Source organism: Rhinichthys klamathensis, unplaced genomic scaffold (genome assembly GCF_029890125.1).
Source record: "Rhinichthys klamathensis goyatoka isolate OS25496 unplaced genomic scaffold, OSU_Roscu_1.1 h1tg000024l_1, whole genome shotgun sequence".
In the NCBI taxonomy this organism is placed as follows: domain Eukaryota; kingdom Metazoa; phylum Chordata; class Actinopteri; order Cypriniformes; family Leuciscidae; genus Rhinichthys; species Rhinichthys klamathensis.
Window position 1 is genome coordinate 342,437 of NW_026606575.1, and position 21,665 is coordinate 364,101.

A 21,665-nucleotide genomic window follows, 5' to 3' on the forward strand; every position below is an offset into this window, starting at 1 on the left:
CCTGAAGGAATTAAAATCCTTTCTTGGTTTCTCTGGTTACTATCGGAGATTTGTACAAGATTATGCCAAGATAGTGAAGCCCTTGACAATCCTGACTGCTGGTTATCCACCAACACAAAGAAGCAGCAAGCCAACCCAAACACCTGGCAAATACTTCCACCCCAAGGAGCCTTTTGCTGAAAGATGGACCTCTGCTTGCCAGCAGGCTTTCCAGAACATCATCGACAAGCTCACATCGTCCCCTGTGCTAGGATTTGCAAATCCTAAGTTACCATATACCCTCCACACAGATGCCAGTACGACTGGACTCGGAGCGGCATTGTATCAGGAACAGGATGGACAGAGCCGTGTTATTGCCTACGCAAGTAGAGGGTTATCACACAGTGAGGCAAGATATCCAGCGCACAAGTTGGAAGTTTTAGCCTTAAAGTGGGCTATCACAAAAAAAATCCACGATTACTTGTACGGTAACTACTTTAAAGTTGTCACTGACAATAATCCGCTGAGGTATATACTTACCACTGCTAAACTGGATGCTACTAGCTATCGCTGGTTAGCTTCACTGTCCACTTTTACGTTTGACATCACATATCGGGCAGGCAAGCAGAACCAGGATGCTGACGGGTTGTCAAGGAGGCCTCATGGTAACTTAATAAATGACAATCAGTCTCAAGGCGAAAGTCAGAGGATACATGAGTTCACTTCTCATCATCTGAATCCTGAGAGCGATGATTTCTGCTTTACAGAAACGGTCAGAGCGGCCTGCCAGAGCCATATTGTTGCTTGTGGTAAGGAAGACTCCACTACTCCTTGCTTAGTAGAGTCTCTCACCATCCACTCAGAGACCATTCCTACTGAGTTTGAGGAGGAGGGATTCCATGGTCTTTCTACAGTCTCAGAGTATAGCACAGATGAGCTTGCAACACTACAAAGAGCAGACCCAGTTATCAGTAACATCATAAAATTAATTCAGTCCCAAGAACCGGTACCTACCAGTCGCAAGTCTGAGTCCCCAGAGTTTCAGCTGATGCTCAGGGAGATGAGTCGTCTTGAATTGAAGGATGACCTGTTGTACAGGAGACGGCAGTGTGACAATAGATCAGTTTGCCAACTTGTTCTGCCACATGTGTCAAGGTCATCAGTACTTACCAGTCTTCATAACCAGATGGGACACATGGGTATTGAACGTACTCTTGAGCTGGTTAGGTCAAGGTTCTATTGGCCGAAAATGACCTCTGATGTCGAGACAAAGATCAAGACCTGTGAGAGATGTGTCAAGAGGAAAAGTCAGCCAGAGAAAGCTGCACCTGTGGTCAATATCCAAACCAGCAGGCCAATGGAACTGGTTTGCATGGACTTTTTGTCTTTGGAACCGGATAGCCATAACACCAAAGATTTCCTGGTCATCACCGACCACTTTACACGGTATGCTGTAGCTATTCCAACAAAAGATCAAAAAGCCAGCACAGTCGCCAAATGTCTATAGGAGCAATTCCTCATTCACTATGGGTTCCCAGAACGTCTCCATAGCGATCAGGGGCGCGATTTCGAGTCGCAAACCATCAAAGAGCTCTGTGCTTTGGCCGGCATCCGTAAAGTGAGGACAACTCCATATCATCCCAGAGGAAACCCAGTAGAGCGATTTAATCGCACATTACTGAGCATGCTGGGAACTTTGCGGGAAAAGGAGAAGATGAAGTGGCGTGAGCATGTCAAACCACTCGCTCATGCATACAATTGCACGAGAAACGATGCCACAGGGTTATCACCCTATGAACTGATGTTTGGGCGGCAGCCCAGATTGCCGATAGACATCGCATTTGGTTTACCAGTCAAAGACAGTTCATCTACTTCACATTCACAGTATGTGAAAAATCTCAAGTCCCAATTGAGGGAAAATTTTCAGCTTGCAACTAAAAGCGCAAAAAAAAGTGGCTGATAAGAACAAACAGAGGTTTGATGTGCGAGTAAGAGAATCCACACTTGAGGCAGGAGACAGACTTCTTGTGCGAAATCTTCACCTTCGCCAAAAGCACAAACTCGCTGACCGGTGGGAGTCAAACGTTTATATTGTGCAAAAGAGAGCAGGGGCCTGTTTCAGAAAGGAGGTTAAGTGAAAACTCTGAGTATGTTAACCCTGAAATGAGGGAAACTCAGGGTTTTCTGTTTCAGAATGGGAGGTAAGTCAAACCTGAGAAAGCAGGGTAAGTCAAGCCCGTTTCTGAAAGAGAGGTAACTTATACTCAGAGTCAGTTACCATGGTAACTTACTCTGTGAACCTAACCTGGTCGGGAGCAGGTTTACTTCCGTAAACCCAGAGTTTATTTCGGTCTCCTCCCCTTTTTAAAGAGGAAGCGGTGTTTAAACACCTCATTCATTCTTTCGGTACATTTATTCATTGCTGTTTTTTTTTCTCCAATTTTTTTAATAAGATGAAGTCAATATAACTTCTTAACTGGCAACTGAAAATACAGTAGATTAGAGTTACATCATGTAGTTCTAAACACATTCTACAGAATTAAACTGTGGCATTCACTGAAAATCTGGGGACAGGGGGAGAGATAAGAATATCCGTTTATACTTAGAATTAAACTTAGATTCTATAGGCTACTCTACATAAACAATGTGAAGAAATTTGAATGTGTAGATTGTTTGATGTGTAGACAATATTAACGTTTCCTAGTAGGCCTCTCTGTGGCAGCAGAAACTGTTTCTTCATCCCGATCGTCCTGTGAAGATGAGCATTTGATTGAGCACATTTTATAATACTATTTGTCATAATTTCTGGTGTATTGAGTAGGCTACTTACAACTGTCTTGGGTTCTGTTGGGACATGAGGCTCCAAAAGACAGATATTACCATCAGAATCGGTTGGGAGCAACAAAAAACCTAACCCAAAGTTAAATATATGGAAATATCAAAAACAGCCTATATAAAAAATAACACATATGTAGACCTCTTATACATTTTATGAAGGCACTTGAATCTTCGGGAGTGACTGGCTCTGATGAAGCCCCTCCAGGAATTCCCTCAGCCATTGGCCTTCCAGCAATCAGGCTCAGGGCCATCTCCATCTCCTCTGCATCTCCATCTCCATCTCCATCTCCTCTCCATCTCCTCTCCATCTCCTCTGCATCTCCATCTCCATCTCCTCTGCATCTCCATCTCCTCTGCATCTCCATCTTCTCTCCATCTCCTCTCCATCTCCTCTGCATCTCCATCTCTATCTCCTCTGCATCTTCATCTCCATCTCCTCTGCATCTCCATCTCCATCTCCTCTGCATCTTCATCTCCATCTCCTCTGCATCTCCATCTCCTCTGCATCTTCATCTCCATCTTCTCTGCATCTTCATCTCCATCTTCTCTGCATCTTCATCTCCATCTTCTCTGCATCTTCATCTTCATCTCCATCTTCTCTGCATCTCCATATCCTCTGCATCTTCATCTCCATCTTCTCTGCATGTCCATCTTCATATCCTCTGCATCTCCTCTGCATCTTCATCTCCATCTCCATCTCCTCTGCATCTTCATCTCCATCTTCTCTGCATCTCCATCTTCATATCCCCTGCATCTTCATCTCCATCTTTGTGAGCCTCTTCCTTCTTTCTGTTGGCTGAGTAGAAGTCAAATGAGAATGAAAATTGAATTGTGTTAATTAGACCTATGTCAAAAATGCTTTTGCACTGCTAAACACTGGATGCTATTTAGTTATTTAATATGTCAAATGTTTGTAAAGTCAGGTACCCTACATCCATGATATGCTCAAGCCTTACCTGATTGAATTGCGTTTTATATTTCATTTTCAGCTGCTGCCATGTTCTTTTAATGCCTGCAGGATTGCACCAACATTAAAATTAAAATTAGGTTGAATAACATACTGTTCTTCCAGTTTCACCTCAGATATTATAACAGTTGGGTAAAAGTTACTCTAAAATAGTTATTAATTACTAACTACAAATGACATCTTCAACAGTGTAATTAGATTAATGTAATAATTAATATCTCTAGAAAGTATTGGTCTACTTATTACTTTCTAAATCCCATATCAACCTCAACCACTTGAACAATACAAAGAGAGACAAAACTGCACTTTTAATGCTTTCAAATTAACAATATACAATTGCATGAATTATTCTTGAATTTAACAAAGTGTGTATAGTGAAGGTTACATTAAAAATATACCTTTTAAAAATTTTGTGTTAAATCCACTATTGTTTAAATAGGGGTGGGCGGTATGACCAAAATTCTATTTCACGGTATGAGTGATTTTATTTCACGGTAACGATATATATCACGATATAGTTATTTATTTGTTGTTTTTCTGGAAATTCAACAAATAGGGCTTTATATATTAAGTACACTTAAATACTTTACAAATGAAAAGTACTTCACCTTGTTTGATTACTTTTTCTTTTATTTTGGAACTTGATAAATATAGTAAATGAAAGAAACTCAACATTGAGATGAACCTTAATTTAACACATTTCAAAGTATTCCACATTACACAGTTTGATGTGGACAGACCTAATTATTATAACTTTCCTCGAGTAATCTTCTAACAGCTATAAAATAAATTACACTTGAGTAACAGGGGGAAAAAATACCACAGACAATATAAATATGACTTGAAGAAAAACTATATCCCCCAATATATTTTATTGTTTTAATAAAATATTAAAACAAAGTAATCAATTCTTGCTGAAAGTACAAAAATGTAAAATCTTTTTGCAGCAAAAAATATAAAATAAATAAACACTTCAATAAATAAGGAAAAAAGAAATAAAATATTTTTACTTGCTCACAATTTGTAATTTGTACCAAAACAATTGCAAGACATTAAAATCTCAATCAAAACAATTACAAATTGTGAGCAAGGAAAACAAGCTGGTCAACCATCTCAGGTTTTAGTGCTGATCTGCGGCATGTGATAATATTCCCACTTGTGCTGAAAGCCCGCTCAGATGGGGAACTTGTGGCAGGGATGCAGAGATATTTTTTTGCCAGTCTGGCCACTCGTGGAAAATTGGCCTCGTGCTGTTTCCACCATTCCAGCGGGTTTGTCTCACCATCAACTTCAACTGTCTGTAAATAGCTGTTAAGCTCCATTTCAATGGACTCTCTCTCTGACGGAGGGACAGCTTGGCATTTACGTGATTTTATTTGGAAGAAGCTGCCCAAACTCTTCTTCTTTTTCTTAGCAGGAATTTCTTCAGCAGCTTCGACTGGTGGCAATGACACTCCCTCTGCAGACTTTCTTTGTTCAGCTGCAAGACTCTCCATCTCTGCTGCAGCTCTGGCCTTCATGTAGTCCACTCTCTCTGTTTCTATGTATGTGGTTTTAAAACGAGGGTCGAGAAGGGAAGCCATGTCAAGCAGCTCCTGGGTGGATTGGTCTGCATATTTCTCATTCAAATAGTCAAGAATCCGCACCTTGATGTCCTTGGTGAGCTGGGTATCATCATCCTGTGGCTTAAGAACCTGCTCATTGAAAAGATGAAGCACAGGTTTGACGTATGAAACACTCACGTACTGTTCCCCAGACAAGGCATCTGTGAACTCCACAAGAGGGCTTAATGCTTTATTCACAGATTCAAGAACATCCATGTCCTGCCATGTTAGAACTAAATGTCTGGTCTTTTTGTCAGCTTGCAGGACTTGTGTTAGAGCTTTCTCCTGCTCTATGACCCTTTCGATCATTTGTTGCCTGGAGGCCCATCTGGTTGGAGTCTCAGTGATGAGTTTATGAGCAGGCAAGCCTAGTTGTGCCTGAGCAACGGCCAGTTCACGCTGTCTTTTCCAAGTATTTGAGAAGGCACACACGACTCTCTTGCAGACCCCAACTGCACGATCAACCTGGGGCACCTTCACACCTCTCTCTATTTAGATAGATACATTGGAAAAGGTGTATGTATAATCATGCTGTAGTATTATTAGATGACAATCACAGTTTAAATAAAATATTTTAAAAAATAATTCTCTCTATAATTGAGATTAATTAACAAGATAAACAACATGAATAACATTATAGTTATATAATTAGGAACAATATGTAGAGATAATGAATGTAAAGTTAAAGATATTTATAAATAATTATTTATTTATTATTATTATTAGAAATGTAATTTTTAATATACACTTACCAATGGCTAAATGAAGACGGTGGCCAAAACACTGCTCGTCCAGTCATTTAGTTGCAGCGCTTTGATGTTGTTTGTGGCATTATCAGTGGTGACACAGAGTTGACGCTCCTCTCGCAATCCCCATGACTGAAGCGCTTCCTTTAAGCTTTGCGCGATCATCTCTCCAGTGTGATCTTCTGGAAAGTATGAAGTCTGCAGACATCTACTCCACAATGTCCAGTCATTGATGAAGTGGATTGTTAAGCTCATATACGGCTGTGTAGTTCGGCTCGTCCACAAATCGGTTGTAATTGCGAAGTATAAAACATTGGCAAGCTCCTGTTCAAGTTTCCCTCGGCATTCTCTGTACAATCGTGGCAACTCAACTTCGCTAAAGTGCTTGCGGCTCGGTATCACATATCTCGGATCAAGGGTTTTGATCAAGTCTCGAAACCCCTTCTTTTCCACAGTGTAAACTGGTGCCATGTCTTTACAGATATACATCGTAATGGCCTGTGTTATTTCTTTCCATCTCTTTGAGCTTTTTTCATACGCGATGCCTTTAGTAAAAGATTCGGCTAAACTAGTTTGAATCTGAGGTGATTGCATTGTTTTGGTTTTAGCATCGGAGGTTGACGGACCGCTTGATGTTTGGCGCATTTTTTGGCTTTCATGAAATTCACGTGCGTGTTTCATTTTGAGGTGATAAAACAAATTACTTGTGCTAGCGCTGCTAGTGAGCACATTAGCTCTACTTAGTTTGCAAATCACGTTTTTCTGGTCTTTGTCAGATTTTGCAAACCCAAACCATGTCCACACCACAGATGTCGCACCTCTTTTAATAACAAGATCCTCCTCCTCCTGCTCGGGATTGCTGTGTGGGTCCTCCTTATCATGTGCTTGTTCATCTTTCTCCATGTTTCAAATGTGCAAACCCGCAGCTTCTTGATCAGTCTCATGTGCAGCGTCTCGCTCAGTCTCACGCGCGCTGCACGCAAGTAAACCACGCCTACTTATTTGCATTTCGCGGTATACACGGAATAAAAAAATCTGTTACGGTTGACATTTTCTACCGCGGTAACGATATATACCGTCATACCGCCCAGCCCTAGTTTTAAACAGAATTGTTCTATAGTCTATGCAGTATTTAATGCAATGACATCATATTTTACTTTATATTACAGAAGAATTAGGAGTAATCCCTTTAACTAAATGACAGTATTAAGATTACTTGGTAATTACACCCAACACTGTATAACAGTAATTCAAATGTAAACTTACGCATTGATTCGAGCAACTATTTTCTCCCAAACTAACTCTCTCGATCGCCGCTGCTGCCGTGTTACTTAAAACTTTTTTTTTTGCACACTGCTGGTGAGAAATATGCAGACCTCTTTTTGTCTGGCGCTGTTACCATGGTGACTCATAATATCTGCGCTCCATTGATAATGGCTTTTTATAGTTGTGGTGCACGCGCTTAACTCAGAGTCAGTCAACTTAGAGTTGATTGAACTTACTCATTTCAGCTGTTCTGTAACCGAAAACTTAGAGTTTCCCATCTCAGGGTAAGTCAACTCAGAGTTCAAGTTTTTACTCAGAGTTGGTTGAACCTCCTTATTGAAACGGGCCCCAGGAGACTTACCTGTCTATGTAGTGTGTCCTGAAGGTCAGGATGGGCCAACACGCACATTACATCGTGATCTGCTCTTACCTTGTGGTTTTCTTTCCAAAGAAGAGGAAGAGGTAGTCGAGCCAAAACCAGCACGTAGGCTCAGAACAAGGCAGACACTTCCCCAACCAAGTGAACAACTTATTAGTTCAGATGATGATGATATTGAATCTCAATTCTACCCCATCAAAGTCTCGGAGGTAGAGACAAAACTGTTTAAGGTTTTGGATATGCTTAAGGAAAATGGTGAGGTAGCTCGCAGAAGAAGCACACCTGCTGGAGCTGAATACTTACCTGTTGATTCTGAAACCCTACCTGACATGGAACAACAAACCTTACCTGGAACCTTACCTGACATGTCCTCTGCTGGAAACAGCCCTAATCCCATGGATTTGGAACTTGAGGAAAACTTACATGTTGCAGTTGAACTTGAGAAAAACTTACCAGTTGCAGTTGAACTTGAGAAAAACGTACTTGTTGGAGTTGAACCTGAGGGAAGAACTGGAAAAATGGATGGAGCTAGGGAAACAGAGACCGTAAATGAAATCAACACACCCCAAATGGAAAAGGAACCATCAGTACAACATCCAGATGAGTACCTACATGAGCAACTTGCAATGGGAAGAGAGGATTCACAATGTCAGTCTCAAAAGAATGGCCCCCAGACAGTTACAACCAGTGACCCGAGTTCTACTGTTGAAACAGACAATGACATCAATGAGACAGCCAGTGAACAACCTCGTAGGTCAGAACGTTCCAGAAGAGCACCTGGGAAATTTACATACCCTCATCTTGGCAGTCCCTTGATTTATTTTGCCCAGACCATTCTAGAAGGATTCAATCGAGCTTTAGTTGAAACGTTTGAAAGTAATCATTTGGTGGAAAAGAGGACATGAAGGGACTCATGTCAGTTAAGGGGGGGGGGGGGGGGGGGGGGGGGTAACCCAGTGACAATACAGGGTTAAGAGAATTAAAAAATGTATTAAAATAGCATAATACACCTTTAGGGAAATTAGCCAATCAGGAGTGATAGTTCCTCCCCCAGCTGAACATGATTGACAGGTCACGACGCAACTGCGTGATCCGGAGAGAACCTGCGCGTGTGTATGTGAGAAAGAGAGAGACGACGAACAAACTTGATGGTGACAAGAGAAAAGAGGAAATTAACAGATTTAAAGTTAACAGAGTGATAAAAGTGAGTGTATTAGCAAGCTAAAGAACCAACACTGAAGACAGGATAAGGAGAAGCAACCGGGAGTTTGGAAAAAAATCCCATTTTCCACCTCTATTTGTCTCGGTCAGGTCTTATGGACAGAGAGAGAACTACTTGGAAGATCCCTTTGTATCGATGGCGAGCCTCCCAATGTGATCTTGAAGAGACGCAGACCAACTCATCGAACACTTGGTAGGAACTGGTAGGAAAGTATCAGTCGCCTGAGCTGGTACACACACTTCATCCAAAAGTGCCAACTTTCTTCTTAAACAAGCAAACTGTCACAGAACTGGTGACACACACTTTAACAGAGAACTATTGACAGTGGATTGACTAATTTACTATTGACTAAAGACAGACTTTAACAACTACAAAAGAAAAAAAAACAAAGACTCATTTATTTTCAAAGGGCCCAATTTTTTATTTTTCATGTATGCTATGTAATTGTGTTTCAATTGTTACTTGCAACGTAATGTGAGTAAAAGTTACTGGTTACAACTTACCTGGTCTGATACTTCCTTTTATGGGTACAGTTTATATCACTTAGCTCCTTCCGAACCTAGCATAGTGTTAGCTCATATTTAGAGGGTAGCACGGTTACAAATAGAATTGCAATACTAAAAAGAGACTAAAATACAATTTTCATTGACTAAAACTAGACTATGTCTTTCGTCGACTAAAACTAGACTAAAATGTCATCAGTTTTCGTCGACTAAAACTAGACTAAAATGTCATCAGTTTTCGTCGACTAAAACTAGACTGAAATGTCATCAGTTTTCGTCGAATAAAACTAGACTAGACTAAAAAGAGTATAAACGTGACTAAAACTAATAAAAACTAAAATGACAGCTTGACACAAAGACTAGACTAAAACTAAAATTAAAACAGGCCGCCAAAAACAACACTAGTTACAAGAGGTAAAAACAATATAAATACTGTTCGTTTTCTCACACAAACCGCTCGTTTCGTGTCTTAGGCCATCAATGTGTACTTACATTTACGAGTCATTAAATCATGTTTAATTTTCGACTTATCTGTGCATGCTCTTTGAGGTGGTGACCATAGACCTGCATTATATGACTGACAGACAAGAACGGTTTGACCTAAAAATATCAAAATTGAAACTACTGCGGAAACAAAGACACCTACATCTTGGATGCCCTTGAGGTAAGCTAAAACATACCAAAAATGTATTTCAAAGTGAACTATCCCTTTAAGTTATATAATGGTAACTTTTGGACTCATCTTCTTCTGCACCACACCCTGACACAGTGCTCTTAGATTGTGACAGAATTAAGTCAATTAAAGGGACTCATGCACAACTATTTAAAAAAATGCAAACATTCACTAATGCTCAAGAAGGCAACACAATCTAATAAGAGGCAGGATAGTGATGTGTAAATAGTCTTCTTTTTTTAAAGCTTTTTTTCTCATTTAGGACTGCCCTTCAAAAGCCTCAGTCATGAGATATTAAGATTATTATTTTATTTTTTTACATGATGGTGGAAAAGTATCACAGTTTGAGGAATCTTAAACTAAATTGAGATAGTTGAATCGGATCTGAAACCTACTTCCAAAGGACAAAAGAGAGGAAATAACCATAATATCAAAAGGGGTGAATAAAACAAGTTTTGCTCAATACAGTATTTTCAAACTAAAAATATGAGTTGCCTTTTTATAATATATGATATATTAAGTTTGTTCTTGTGAACTGAGGGGGTGATGGGGACTTTGCATAGGATCAAGTGGTTTTGCAACATTTCACAGACTGAATGATAAAGGTTTTGCATATTATAACAATTTTCTTCAAAACTAAAGAATTTGAAATACAAATTTTGACCGAGGTATATCATATATCATGATGAACGCCATCTGCTTTAGACTCGCTCCATTATTTTGTACTTTGGTTGTCATTTCATCTGGTGAGGATCAGTCAATGAATAGCTTGATACATTTTAATAAATGAATAGCTAAGTAGAATTTAGAACAAACTCACTGTTAAATTACAGCAGTCTGGACAGCAGGATCAGAGTAACCTGGTCAAAACGGTGTGACAGTATGACCAGAATCAAAGGACAAATAGAGGAGCGAGGGCACTGGGGCAGCAAAGCAGAGTTTCTTCTGGCTGTGGCAGGGATTGTGATTGGTCTGGGTAACGTCTGGAGGTTTCCTTACCTCTGCTACAGGAATGGAGGAGGTATGAGGCAGCTTAAATACACAAATGAAAAATTTGAAATTTCATTATTTTAGTGGTTACAAATATGAATGATCTACTTTACCTTTCTGGCATTTTAATAATGTTTTATTGTACTGATGTGTTCAGGGGCGTTCCTAATACCCTACCTGGTGTTTGTGATTACCTGTGGGGTGCCACTGTTCCTGCTAGAGACGGCTATGGGACAGTACACACAGGAAGGGGGCATTACATGTTGGCATCGTCTCTGTCCACTGGCTGAAGGTGAGTCAAAATATTTAAACAATTTTAAATTCATTTTATCTGCATTCTTTGTGCAGGTGGGATTTGCACAGGCAAGCAACACTTAAATTTTCTGAAGGCAGTGTACCAATTGAGTCAACATTATTATTATTATTATTTTTCTATGGCTGCCCCTGGAATCGTTTTATAAAAGAAGGTGAAATTTTGCATACTGAAGTGCATTTTTATATTTGTCTATTTGAAAATCATGGTTTCTGGTTAGAACCTTAAGCAAATAAAAAGAATTTAAGTATTAAGTATTTTCTCTTCATACCTCTGTTTATGTGTAGAATACATGGCTAGGTTTACTGACTGCAGAAATTATTGTGAGTTTTATTTATTTATTTTAGGGTTTTTTTGTGCATAACAGAAAACATTAAATATATTATTTAAAATACAAATTAGTAAACATTAAGGTCTTTTGAAGTCTTTTGTCTTTAAGTATAGTTTTAGTTTTACCATCTACTTATGTTATAATTATAACTTATTCAGCTTTTGTTTATGTTGAAGTTGGTAAAAGACAAAAAATAAATAAATAATATTGACCTACATTAAGTAAGATTTTGCCTTGTGTCGAAAGAAAATATATTGAAAAAAAGGGAAAACACAGACTGTCCGATTTTGTCACTTTATACTTTGTTTGATGCGTTTGATTTCATTTTCGAGGACTTTTAGGCATAGTGCGAATTACAGGGGGTACTGGGGGGTACTATACCCCCCAATGAAGACCCAGTACCCCCCAAAGTGACAGAAATATCAGTTTTGGGGGGGTCAGATATTTTTCTGATATTGTGAAAAAATATAATTACAGTTACAATACAAGTCAACTCCTATTTTCACTGTAGGAACATTTTAATGTAAAGCGATTTCAGCGAACACCCCTATTGTGGACCGTATCATTTTTAACCACCGTGGAGATAGAGAAGGGCAGCTAGCCGAGTGAGTTGTTGTTGTTGTGCTCCTGCTAATGTACGGACAAAGTTGCGCTGTTGCGGCTCGCGCAGTTATTTATAACATTAATTTATAGTTAAGAAACAATATATAGGCTACACACGACCAGAGTGCTGTTTTCCTGAATGCCATCACGATTGAAACCGAGATATTGATTTCATAACAGTTCGATAAACAAGTAAAATAGTTCAAATTAAGTTACTTACATTTTTAGACGCAATGACTGTTTTTGTTCTGTTTCAGCTGCGAAAATAGTTCCAAACAACAGAACCACAGCGCATCTCAGAGCAACACTCATCCATGATTCATTACTGAATAATTCAGCGTTTTGAACTAATCGCTCGAGTCAAAGATTCAATTACCCATTATTAAACCGCCTCATTCTGAATAAATCAGCCGTTTGAACGTTTTGATTAAATGAATGACTCAATGGGCCCTATCTTGCACTCGGCGCAAATGACTTTGTACACTGACGCATGTATCATTCCTATTTTGCACCCACGCAAAGCGGGCTTTTCCCTCCACAGACACACGTCGGTTAACTAAGAAATACACTTGCGCTCCCCGGGGCGGTTCAGCGCAAAAAGGAGGCGTGTTCTGGCGCAAACTTTCCCTCATGCTATTTTGCTGTTCTATGTAACAAATGCGCCACTGACCAGAAAAAAATATTCTAAAGTCAGTGGCGCGTTGCGCGTTGTTCATTATGCTATTTTAAGGGCGCATGCTTGGCCATAATCAATGTAGCGTGTGCACAACGCGCATACACTTTGATTCTCTCATCTAAGCAGCAGTTTTCATTTTTGCAAATCATACATTATTACGATAGATAGATAGATAGATAGATAGATAGATAGATAGATAGATAGATAGATAGATAGATAGATAGATAGATAGATAGATAGATAGGCAATTTATTATAAAAGCATACACACTAAAAACTCCTGGGTCAAAAATAACCCATAATGGGTTATTTTTGACCCAACTCCTGGGTTAAAAAGGGACCAACTAATTTATGGGTTATTTCAACCCAGAAAATTGGGTTATTCTTTTTGACCCAACTTCTGGGTTAAATACCTGACCCAAAATTTTGGGTTAAAAAAACCCAACACTGTAGTTAATATAACCCAACTTCTGGGTCAAAAGAACAACCCCAATATCTGGGTTTAAATAACCCAGAAATTAGTTGGTCCCTTTTTAACCCAGGAGTTGGGTCAGAAATAACCTAACTTGGGTTACTATGCCAGTATGCCTTATTTCAGAAAATAAAACTTTGTTTTAAATTATATTACACACTTCAAGCACTTTTACATTTTTATTGCATTAAATTAAACTATATATATATATATATAAAAAAACACACACACACTTGGACATCTTTATTTTCCTATTTATTTTAGGTCAGACTGTAATAACAATATTAGAAAGAAAAAATAGAAAAATAAACAACTCTCAAAACATTTGACAACATTCAATAACTTGATTGAACCTAAGGCTTAAAGGACAAGTTCAGTATTTTACACTTAAAGCCCTGTTGTCAGAGTTTCTGATGAAATAAAACGGTTAAGATTGAAAGTTGGACACATGCTGCTGGCCCGAGAATTTCCGGTTTCTGTGGTAGCACCCCCCCCCCCCACCTCCACAATGGCTGCATAGGTGCACTGGAACAATCCTTCCTAAAACACATTAAACTTTCGTTTACAAAGACGTTAAACTCACCGAGTGGTCCGGGGTGTTCACTGATATGCGCACACAAAAATCGCTGCAAAAGATGCTTTCCAACAGGTTTTATCGTAGTTAATCGTAGGACTGTTCCAGTGCACCTATGCAGCCATTGTGGAGGTGGGGGGGTGCTACCACAGAAACCAAAAATTCTCGGGCCAGCAGCATGTGTCCAAATTTCAATCTTAACCGTTCTATTTCATCAGAAAAGATCTGAAAACAGGGCTTTAAGTGTAAAATACCGAACTTGTCCTTTAAAGGACAATTCCGGCGAAAAAATTAACCTAGGGGTTAATAACACATGGTTACCGAGTCGACCGTTCTCTGGGATTTGTTTTCATGATAATCGAATGTAAAGAGTTTTATCTCTAAAAACTGATTAGCTTATAACGCTAGTATATGGGGCATCGAATACAAGTAAAAAGAAATCGTTAGTTAATACCACTAACAAGGCTCAAAATAGCCTCACACTAACATGGTAGCATAATGAGGGTCCCTACATGCAAACCGAAGCATTGAGAACTGTGTAAGTGTACAGACAGTTTAAAAAGAAGATACTTTATAAAGACAGTACATTACGCGTACAGGCAGGAGCCATCTTTGGAAAACAGTCTCGACCAGTCGAGCCACGAACGCCGTGCTACGTGAGCTGGTCTATAGGTTTAAGTCACAGTTCAGCTGTCTTAGCACGGCGTTCGTGGCTCGACTGGTCGAGACTGTTTTCCAAAGATGGCTCCTGCCTGTATACGTGTAATGTACTGTCTTTATAAAGTATCTTCTTATTAAACTGTCTGTACACTTACAAAGTTCTCAATGCTTCAGTTTGCATGTAGGGACCCTCATTATGCTACCATGTTAGTGTGAGGCTATTTTGAGCCTTGTTAGTGGTATTAACTAACGATTTCTTTTTACTTGTATTCAATGCCCCATATACTAGCGTTATAAGCTAATCAGTTTTTAGAGATAATACTCTTTACATTCGATTATCATGAAAACAAATCCCAAAGAATGGTCGACTCGGTAACCATGTGTTAATTACCTCTAGGTTAATTTTTCTCCGTAATTCTCCTTTAAAGTCTTCAAACATTGGTTGTGTCTCTGGAGAGCTTCAGGGATTTAAGCCTGGGACAAACTTTGGGGACAAGATTTTTGATAGTGTCCTTGTCTAAGAGAAGAAATGCCTCCTCATCTATGGAGATGTCTTCATCTGAAAGACAGAAAACAAGACAACATGAGTATTATTATTAATAAGTCGAGACAATTGTGAACCACTCACCAGACACTCTTTGATTATAAAGCTAAAAAAATAATCACTTTTAAGGGAATGTTGTGTTGTTGTTTTTTAACGTGGCCCAATTTCCTAGTTAACTAATGTGGTAATTTTGCAGCATTACCCATTTAGTGTGAATGACAGTCTATACTACTGTCCATCTTTTCTTTCATTAACAAGAGTAATGACATTAATGGTGAATATCTGGCCTATTCTTATGCATAACAGCTTAAAGACAAGGCACAAGTATTTTTTTTTAACTATAAGGGTTATATAGATATGCATACTCCACTGTCAAAGAAGTTGTGACTTTCACAGAATCTTGCACCGACACATTTAAGCCCAATTAAAGACATTTTTTTAGGTATAGAGAGATGATATAAGGGCAGTAAGAGTAAAATGCTCACCTCTAAAATTCTCTATCAGCTCAGACAGCCGCCCCTCAGTTAGCATATCAGCGACAAAGCTGTCCATTTAAAATGACCTGGAGAAAACATAGTAATATAGAGGTTAGCAACAATTCGAAGACTTGACCCGCTTCTTTAATCTGTTAGGCTGCAAACCCCACTTTTGAAAAATCCCCAGAAATGGCATACCCAAACTGAAACAGATACAGTTCATGAACCCTTTGTACTAAAAGCATAAAATATGCTTTTCTTTTGTCTGCATTATAATTACTAACGACTGGCTGTTTTAAATAACCTTCTGTGATCTGATTTGGCTTCAGATAAAAAAATCAGACAAACAATATATTATTTTATAGTATTCTGCACGATGATAAAGTCTATATCCATTAGCATTACATTATAAATATAATCTATTATTATGAAAATACCTGGCATGGCTCGAAGAACACAGGTCAATCAAATATCATTGCAATCATGTTTATTGTCTTCGCAACATCTTTATATGCATGTTACAGCGATCTCTGTTAGCTTTGTTTATGTCAGGGACGTCCTGGAATGTCACATGATTATGACTTCTTAGTGTGTAACATATATGGACTACATGTGCATAGGGCGCCCTCAGGCTGCTCTTATGGATTGAAAACACAGCATCAGAGTATCCAGTGCTCATAATTATTACATCGACACATTTGGGTATAAATTCAATAAATATTATTCCTGTCTATAGAACTCTGATGTAAACCTATGAGAATCTATCAATATTTCTCCAAATCTGCAAATTGTTTAGCTAAAAGCCCTGAGGCACGTTGTTTTGTCAAGCTGTCATGACGACAGCACAGGATTTTTTTTTTTTTCAATGAGAGCGGCTGACGATCATAATTCATATTAAAGTTATCGACTATATTTTTAATAACTTCTGACACAAATTAAGACATAACTGTCAATATAAGTTTATCAGAATACAATAGTGGTCAAATACTGAAACTTGAGTCATATGATGTATAGTTTGTCACGGTAATAACATTAAATCTTATAGTAACTTTGAACTATTTAACCAAAAAACGCTTCAGTGCGCGGCACACTTGCAAAGTTTAACAGGTTTTAACTCTCACTACTTCAGCCAGTAGAGCACTGTATAATATGATAAGCACGGCGCAGCTGGTAAAAATAACTCAACGATTGTGTTGTCGCTCTAGTAGTGATGGGAAGTTCGGTTCTTTTCCGCGAACCGGTTCTTTCGGACAGTTCGTTTCAATGAACCGGTTCAAAAAACCGGTTCACCAGTTCTTTTACGTCCTCGCGTAATGACGTCAATTATATCATCCCGGCGGATAAAAATACTTTAAATTAAAGGCATTTGTAATCATAACTTCACTTAAATAATAGTACTCATCGTAATAATCCTCTTGGATAAGTTTCTTACATTTACATTTTGCAAACGAACCCTGTAGCCTACAGGCGATGTGCAAACGCGGATGTTTAACATGTCTTAAATATATAAAGTGCATAAGTGGTCTTCATCATTTTATTTGTAATAAACTTACATTTCGCCGAATTCGGCCCCTCATTTAAGTCCTCGGTTCACCCGTGCTGCGTGCTCATCAGCACATCATCAGTTGGCTGAAAGAAAGTTCTGTTTAGAGACGGTGCTATCACGCATGCTCAGTATCTCCAGCTCATCGGTTCTCCGTTTTGAACGTGTCCGAAAGAAACAGTTCTCGGTTCTGTACTGGTGATTCAAGAACTGCAACAACCAGTTCTTGACTCCAGAACCGTAGCATAGGCTGTGTGCTGAGCTGAGAACTGCTGAAACCTGAATATACAGTCGACAAAACTAAAAAAATCGATGCATGTCTTTCTTCTCCAATATGTTTAATACGTTATGTTTTAACACATTATAAACATTTACTAAGCAGTACTGTGCAGTGTGCACCATTAAAACTTTTGCAAGAGTTTACATCAAATATTTATATCAACTTACTTAGAAATTAAATGAGCAGTTCCTGAAAATATTATTTTAATAAATGTTTAGTTTGACAGTTTTACAATCCATTCATTGTGTTTCCAAACTTTAAAATAATGTGATAAACATGTTTCCAACATGTTTTTTTTTATTACACTTACTGATGTTCAACTAAATAAATACTTAAGAAACGTACATTTCGTCCCTCAGAAAAAAATTGCACGCGTGCTCAGCTCATCGATCAGTTGTTCTCATTATGTCGAACGTGTCCGAAAGAAACAGTTCTCGGTTCTGTACTGGTGATCCGATAACCGCTGTACATGTGCGTTCGGTAGTACGCGCATGCGCAGTATCAGCTCGTGCTCATCACTCTCAAAAACAGCACGTTTCAAACTGTTGGATTTACTGGAGTGAAATATACTCCGGGATATTGGTTTATTTCGAGTCAGAGGGACTGTCAGGCATGTCTGAAAGTGAGTAACTTTAGTAACTTGTGTATCAGCACTAACGCAAGACGTGAACTGTTTCGAACGATTCAGTCCGATTTAGTGTACTGGTTCGACCGGTTCACTTAAAAGAACCGGTTCAAAAGAACGATTCGTTCACGAACCGGCCATCACTACGCTCTAGCCGCGACGTTGCCACTAAGTTAGCTGCACTGTAGCTACGTTACCGTATTATTGCCGTTATTATAACAATGAGATAAGTACAGCACATGTTATGAAAAATAGAATTTAAAGACCTTTTAAAGTGAATTCAGTAATTTTCTTCTAAACACATTAAATAGGTCATAATGTATTTCTCAACAATGTGTAAAAAGCATTTCACCCATTTTGTTCATTTCACCCTAATTTCATGAACCTAGCGTTATTTTTAATCATTTCAAACTGTCTGGGTGGTTAATAACACTTTCTTCTTTAGTCTGACAAACTCAAAACACATATTTATTTTGACTTTACAAGTTAGATGTTTTCGCGATAGTGTAGCTAACGTACATGACAACCACAATTACCACAGCTAACACTAGTCTCAACGTAGCAACTATAAGCCATGGTAACTTTTTCAGCAAATGGTGCTAAACTAGCAACGGGGACATGGACACAGAAAATATTACATTATACCAACACTGAAAATACTCGCTTACCTTGAATACACGACGAAGTTGCATCGAGGAAGCACAGGCCAAAACGGATCGAGCGCGAAGTGTCGGTTATTTCAAATGACTGTTGTGAGAAAATTCCAGAACAACTGCAGGGGGGAGGGGCCGAGGGGGGACCCAGAACATGGGTTACTCTTTGAAAAATAACCCAGAAACTCAAACAACCCAGGAATTGGGTCAAAATATTAGCCCTATAACCCAGAAAATGGGTACTCTCTGAAAAAATAACCCATAATTTTAACCCAACACAAATAACCCAGAAAATGGGTTGAAGAAATAACCCAGGAGTTTTTAGAGTGTACATGTAGCTTACACATTTACCCAAATTATCATACGCCTGTTTAACAGAAGTTAATTTGGGTGGGTTTCTACATCCCCAATGTCACTTCTCTGTGTTTTACGGCCCTGACGAGAACGTTGCTCTCCTCGGCTGTGAACCGCTCCTGGCGCGCGCCTGGCAAATCCGCCGTTATAATAGGAATCCGCTTTAGAACAAGCGCGCCTGCTCTTAAAGGGAATGTGAGATGACGCTCTGATTGGTTTATTTCACGTTACGCCCAAACCACACCTATGAATAATGAAGCTACTTCAGACCAACCCCTTTTAGATTTGCGCCAGGCGCAAGAGGCATTTATCCCGCCGGGAAAATAGCAACAGCGCCGGGATCCGCCCACAAAGTTACTTGCGCTTTGCGCTTTGACACTTGCGTTTCAGATCGTTAAAATAGGGCCCAATGAATCGCTCACTAAGACGGCCGCCTGCCGCCTCCTACTGGCGGTTTAGTTTCAAAGTATCATTCTTTTCAACATTCCTTATATTATTAAAAAAATATTTAAAACAATCTCATAATCTCATTTAATACAGTTATAATTTTTCAATGTAAATTATTTAATTTGATTGGCCGCTAGGCTGTCTTATTATTTTAATTGAATGTAGCCTATTAATAAAATGTAAGAATTTGAAATGAAATTTAGAGCATACATTAAATAAAATTAAGGAAAACTGCCCTTTTATAAAGGTACATAAAATTATTCAGATAAGAGTGTTTTCAAAAATGAGGGAAGGAGCAGTACCCCCCAAATTATGGTGGGGTAATTCGCACTCTGCTTTTAGGATGCTTATCGTTTTGTCCTGATTCCTTTGTTTCATTTTACTATGATTTCCTTTGTTTGTTACTATGGTTATTGATTAAGTAGTTAAAAGATTTCTAGTTAAAAAACACCCTCTCAAGTCAAAATTTGAATCACAACTTCAGATATAGGAAGAAATGTATGATAGCTTGTAAAGGAAGCATTAGTCCTTCAGTTTGTTCTGTTCCTTGTATTGTTTTTGCCTTGCACGCTGTTTCATTGAGTTTGCTAGTGTCGGTTTACCTGAGTTTACTTTGTTTAATAAGTATGCTGCACTTTGATCAAGCCTTTGCATCTCATCTTCTTCATTGGACTTAAAACGTGACAGATTTATTGAATCATATATTTGTGTTCTACAAAAATATAGTTTTTCTCTTCTAAATTTAAATTTCTTTGCTTTCAATTAATGTCAATCTCTAAATGTGACATCTATTACATATATACATATAAATATTTATATATAAAATCACTTTGAGACTACTTCATTTGGTTACTTAAAAATAGCTTAATTCAATGAGTCAATAACTTCATTTAATGGTCCCTATGAAATGTGTTGACTGTGCCCCTGGTGATCTGTTTTTCTGTTTGCTTTTTTCAGGTATTGGCTATGCGGGACAGCTGATAGTGCTGTACAGCTGCATGTATTACATCATCATTCTGGCCTGGGCATTTTTCTACCTCATCTTTTCTTTCAGCTCCCAACTGCCTTGGGACAGCTGTGATAACACCTGGAACACAGGTGATAGTTTGAAACAACACTCAAGAAGGAACATCTTCTGAATATCATATCTAAATATGCTGGACCAGGGGTTTGCAAACCTTTTTCTTTTTTTTTTTTCTCTTTCTCCGTCTCAGATGATTGTGTAAATCTCGCTGAAAAGAATCTGACCCTCAACTGGACAACGCTGATTAATTCAACCTCTGCAGTTACTGAGTTCTGGAAGTAAATAAATAAACATAAATTACATTATAAGATTTGATAATAATAAAATCAAATCTTGCAAGAACATTCCACATTAGCAAATTATAAAGCATGATAGTTGCTCTCTTTTGTCAAATTTTTTAGACACAGAGTGTTGACTCTCTCTGGGGGTATTGAGGAGGTCGGTAAAATCAACTGGGAGATTCTTCTGTGTCTCATTGCAATGTGGATCATATGTTATTTCTGTGTCTGGAAAGGAGTCAAATCTACAGGCAAGGTGTGAAAAACTGTCATTGAAGAGAATTTTGTCTTAACACGTTAAACATTTCACAAAATGTCAAAATTTACTTAATTCTTAAGTTTGTCTATTTTCTTCTTCATTTACAGTTTTTATATAGAAATTATTTTTGCATTCATTATTATGGAATGTCAGTACAGTATTTTGCCTGTTTATTGAAATTAGTAAAACTATTATTATGCATTTTTAACCTTTCTTGTATTGTGCCTCAGGTGGTGTATTTCACAGCCACATTCCCTTACGTGATGCTACTGGTGTTGCTGATTCGTGGGTTGACTCTTCCTGGAGCTCTGCAGGGGGTTGTGTTTTACCTGTACCCTGAACCGGCCCGTCTCGCTGACCCACAGGTAACCCCACCATGTGCCCTTT

At 38.6% G+C, this 21,665-nt stretch overlaps 1 protein-coding gene across 2 annotated transcripts in view; it reads left to right on the forward strand.

Moving 5' to 3' along the window:
* Positions 1 to 10,862: 10,862 nt before the first annotated feature.
* The window catches only part of LOC130077698 (sodium- and chloride-dependent GABA transporter 2-like), a 78,812-nt gene continuing 68,009 nt past the window's right edge, over positions 10,863 to 21,665 (forward strand). Inside the window, exons 1-6 of one of the 2 annotated variants that reach the window (XM_056243015.1) lie at positions 10,891 to 11,198; positions 11,325 to 11,459; positions 20,675 to 20,815; positions 20,932 to 21,019; positions 21,143 to 21,275; positions 21,509 to 21,643. In XM_056243015.1, coding sequence (XP_056098990.1) covers positions 11,060 to 11,198; positions 11,325 to 11,459; positions 20,675 to 20,815; positions 20,932 to 21,019; positions 21,143 to 21,275; positions 21,509 to 21,643 — 771 coding nt within the window. In that variant the 5' untranslated portion in view covers positions 10,891 to 11,059. Of the gene's footprint in view, positions 11,199 to 11,324; positions 11,460 to 20,674; positions 20,816 to 20,931; positions 21,020 to 21,142; positions 21,276 to 21,508; positions 21,644 to 21,665 lie in introns of both variants that reach the window. The other variant, XM_056243023.1, reaches the window with a different exon arrangement.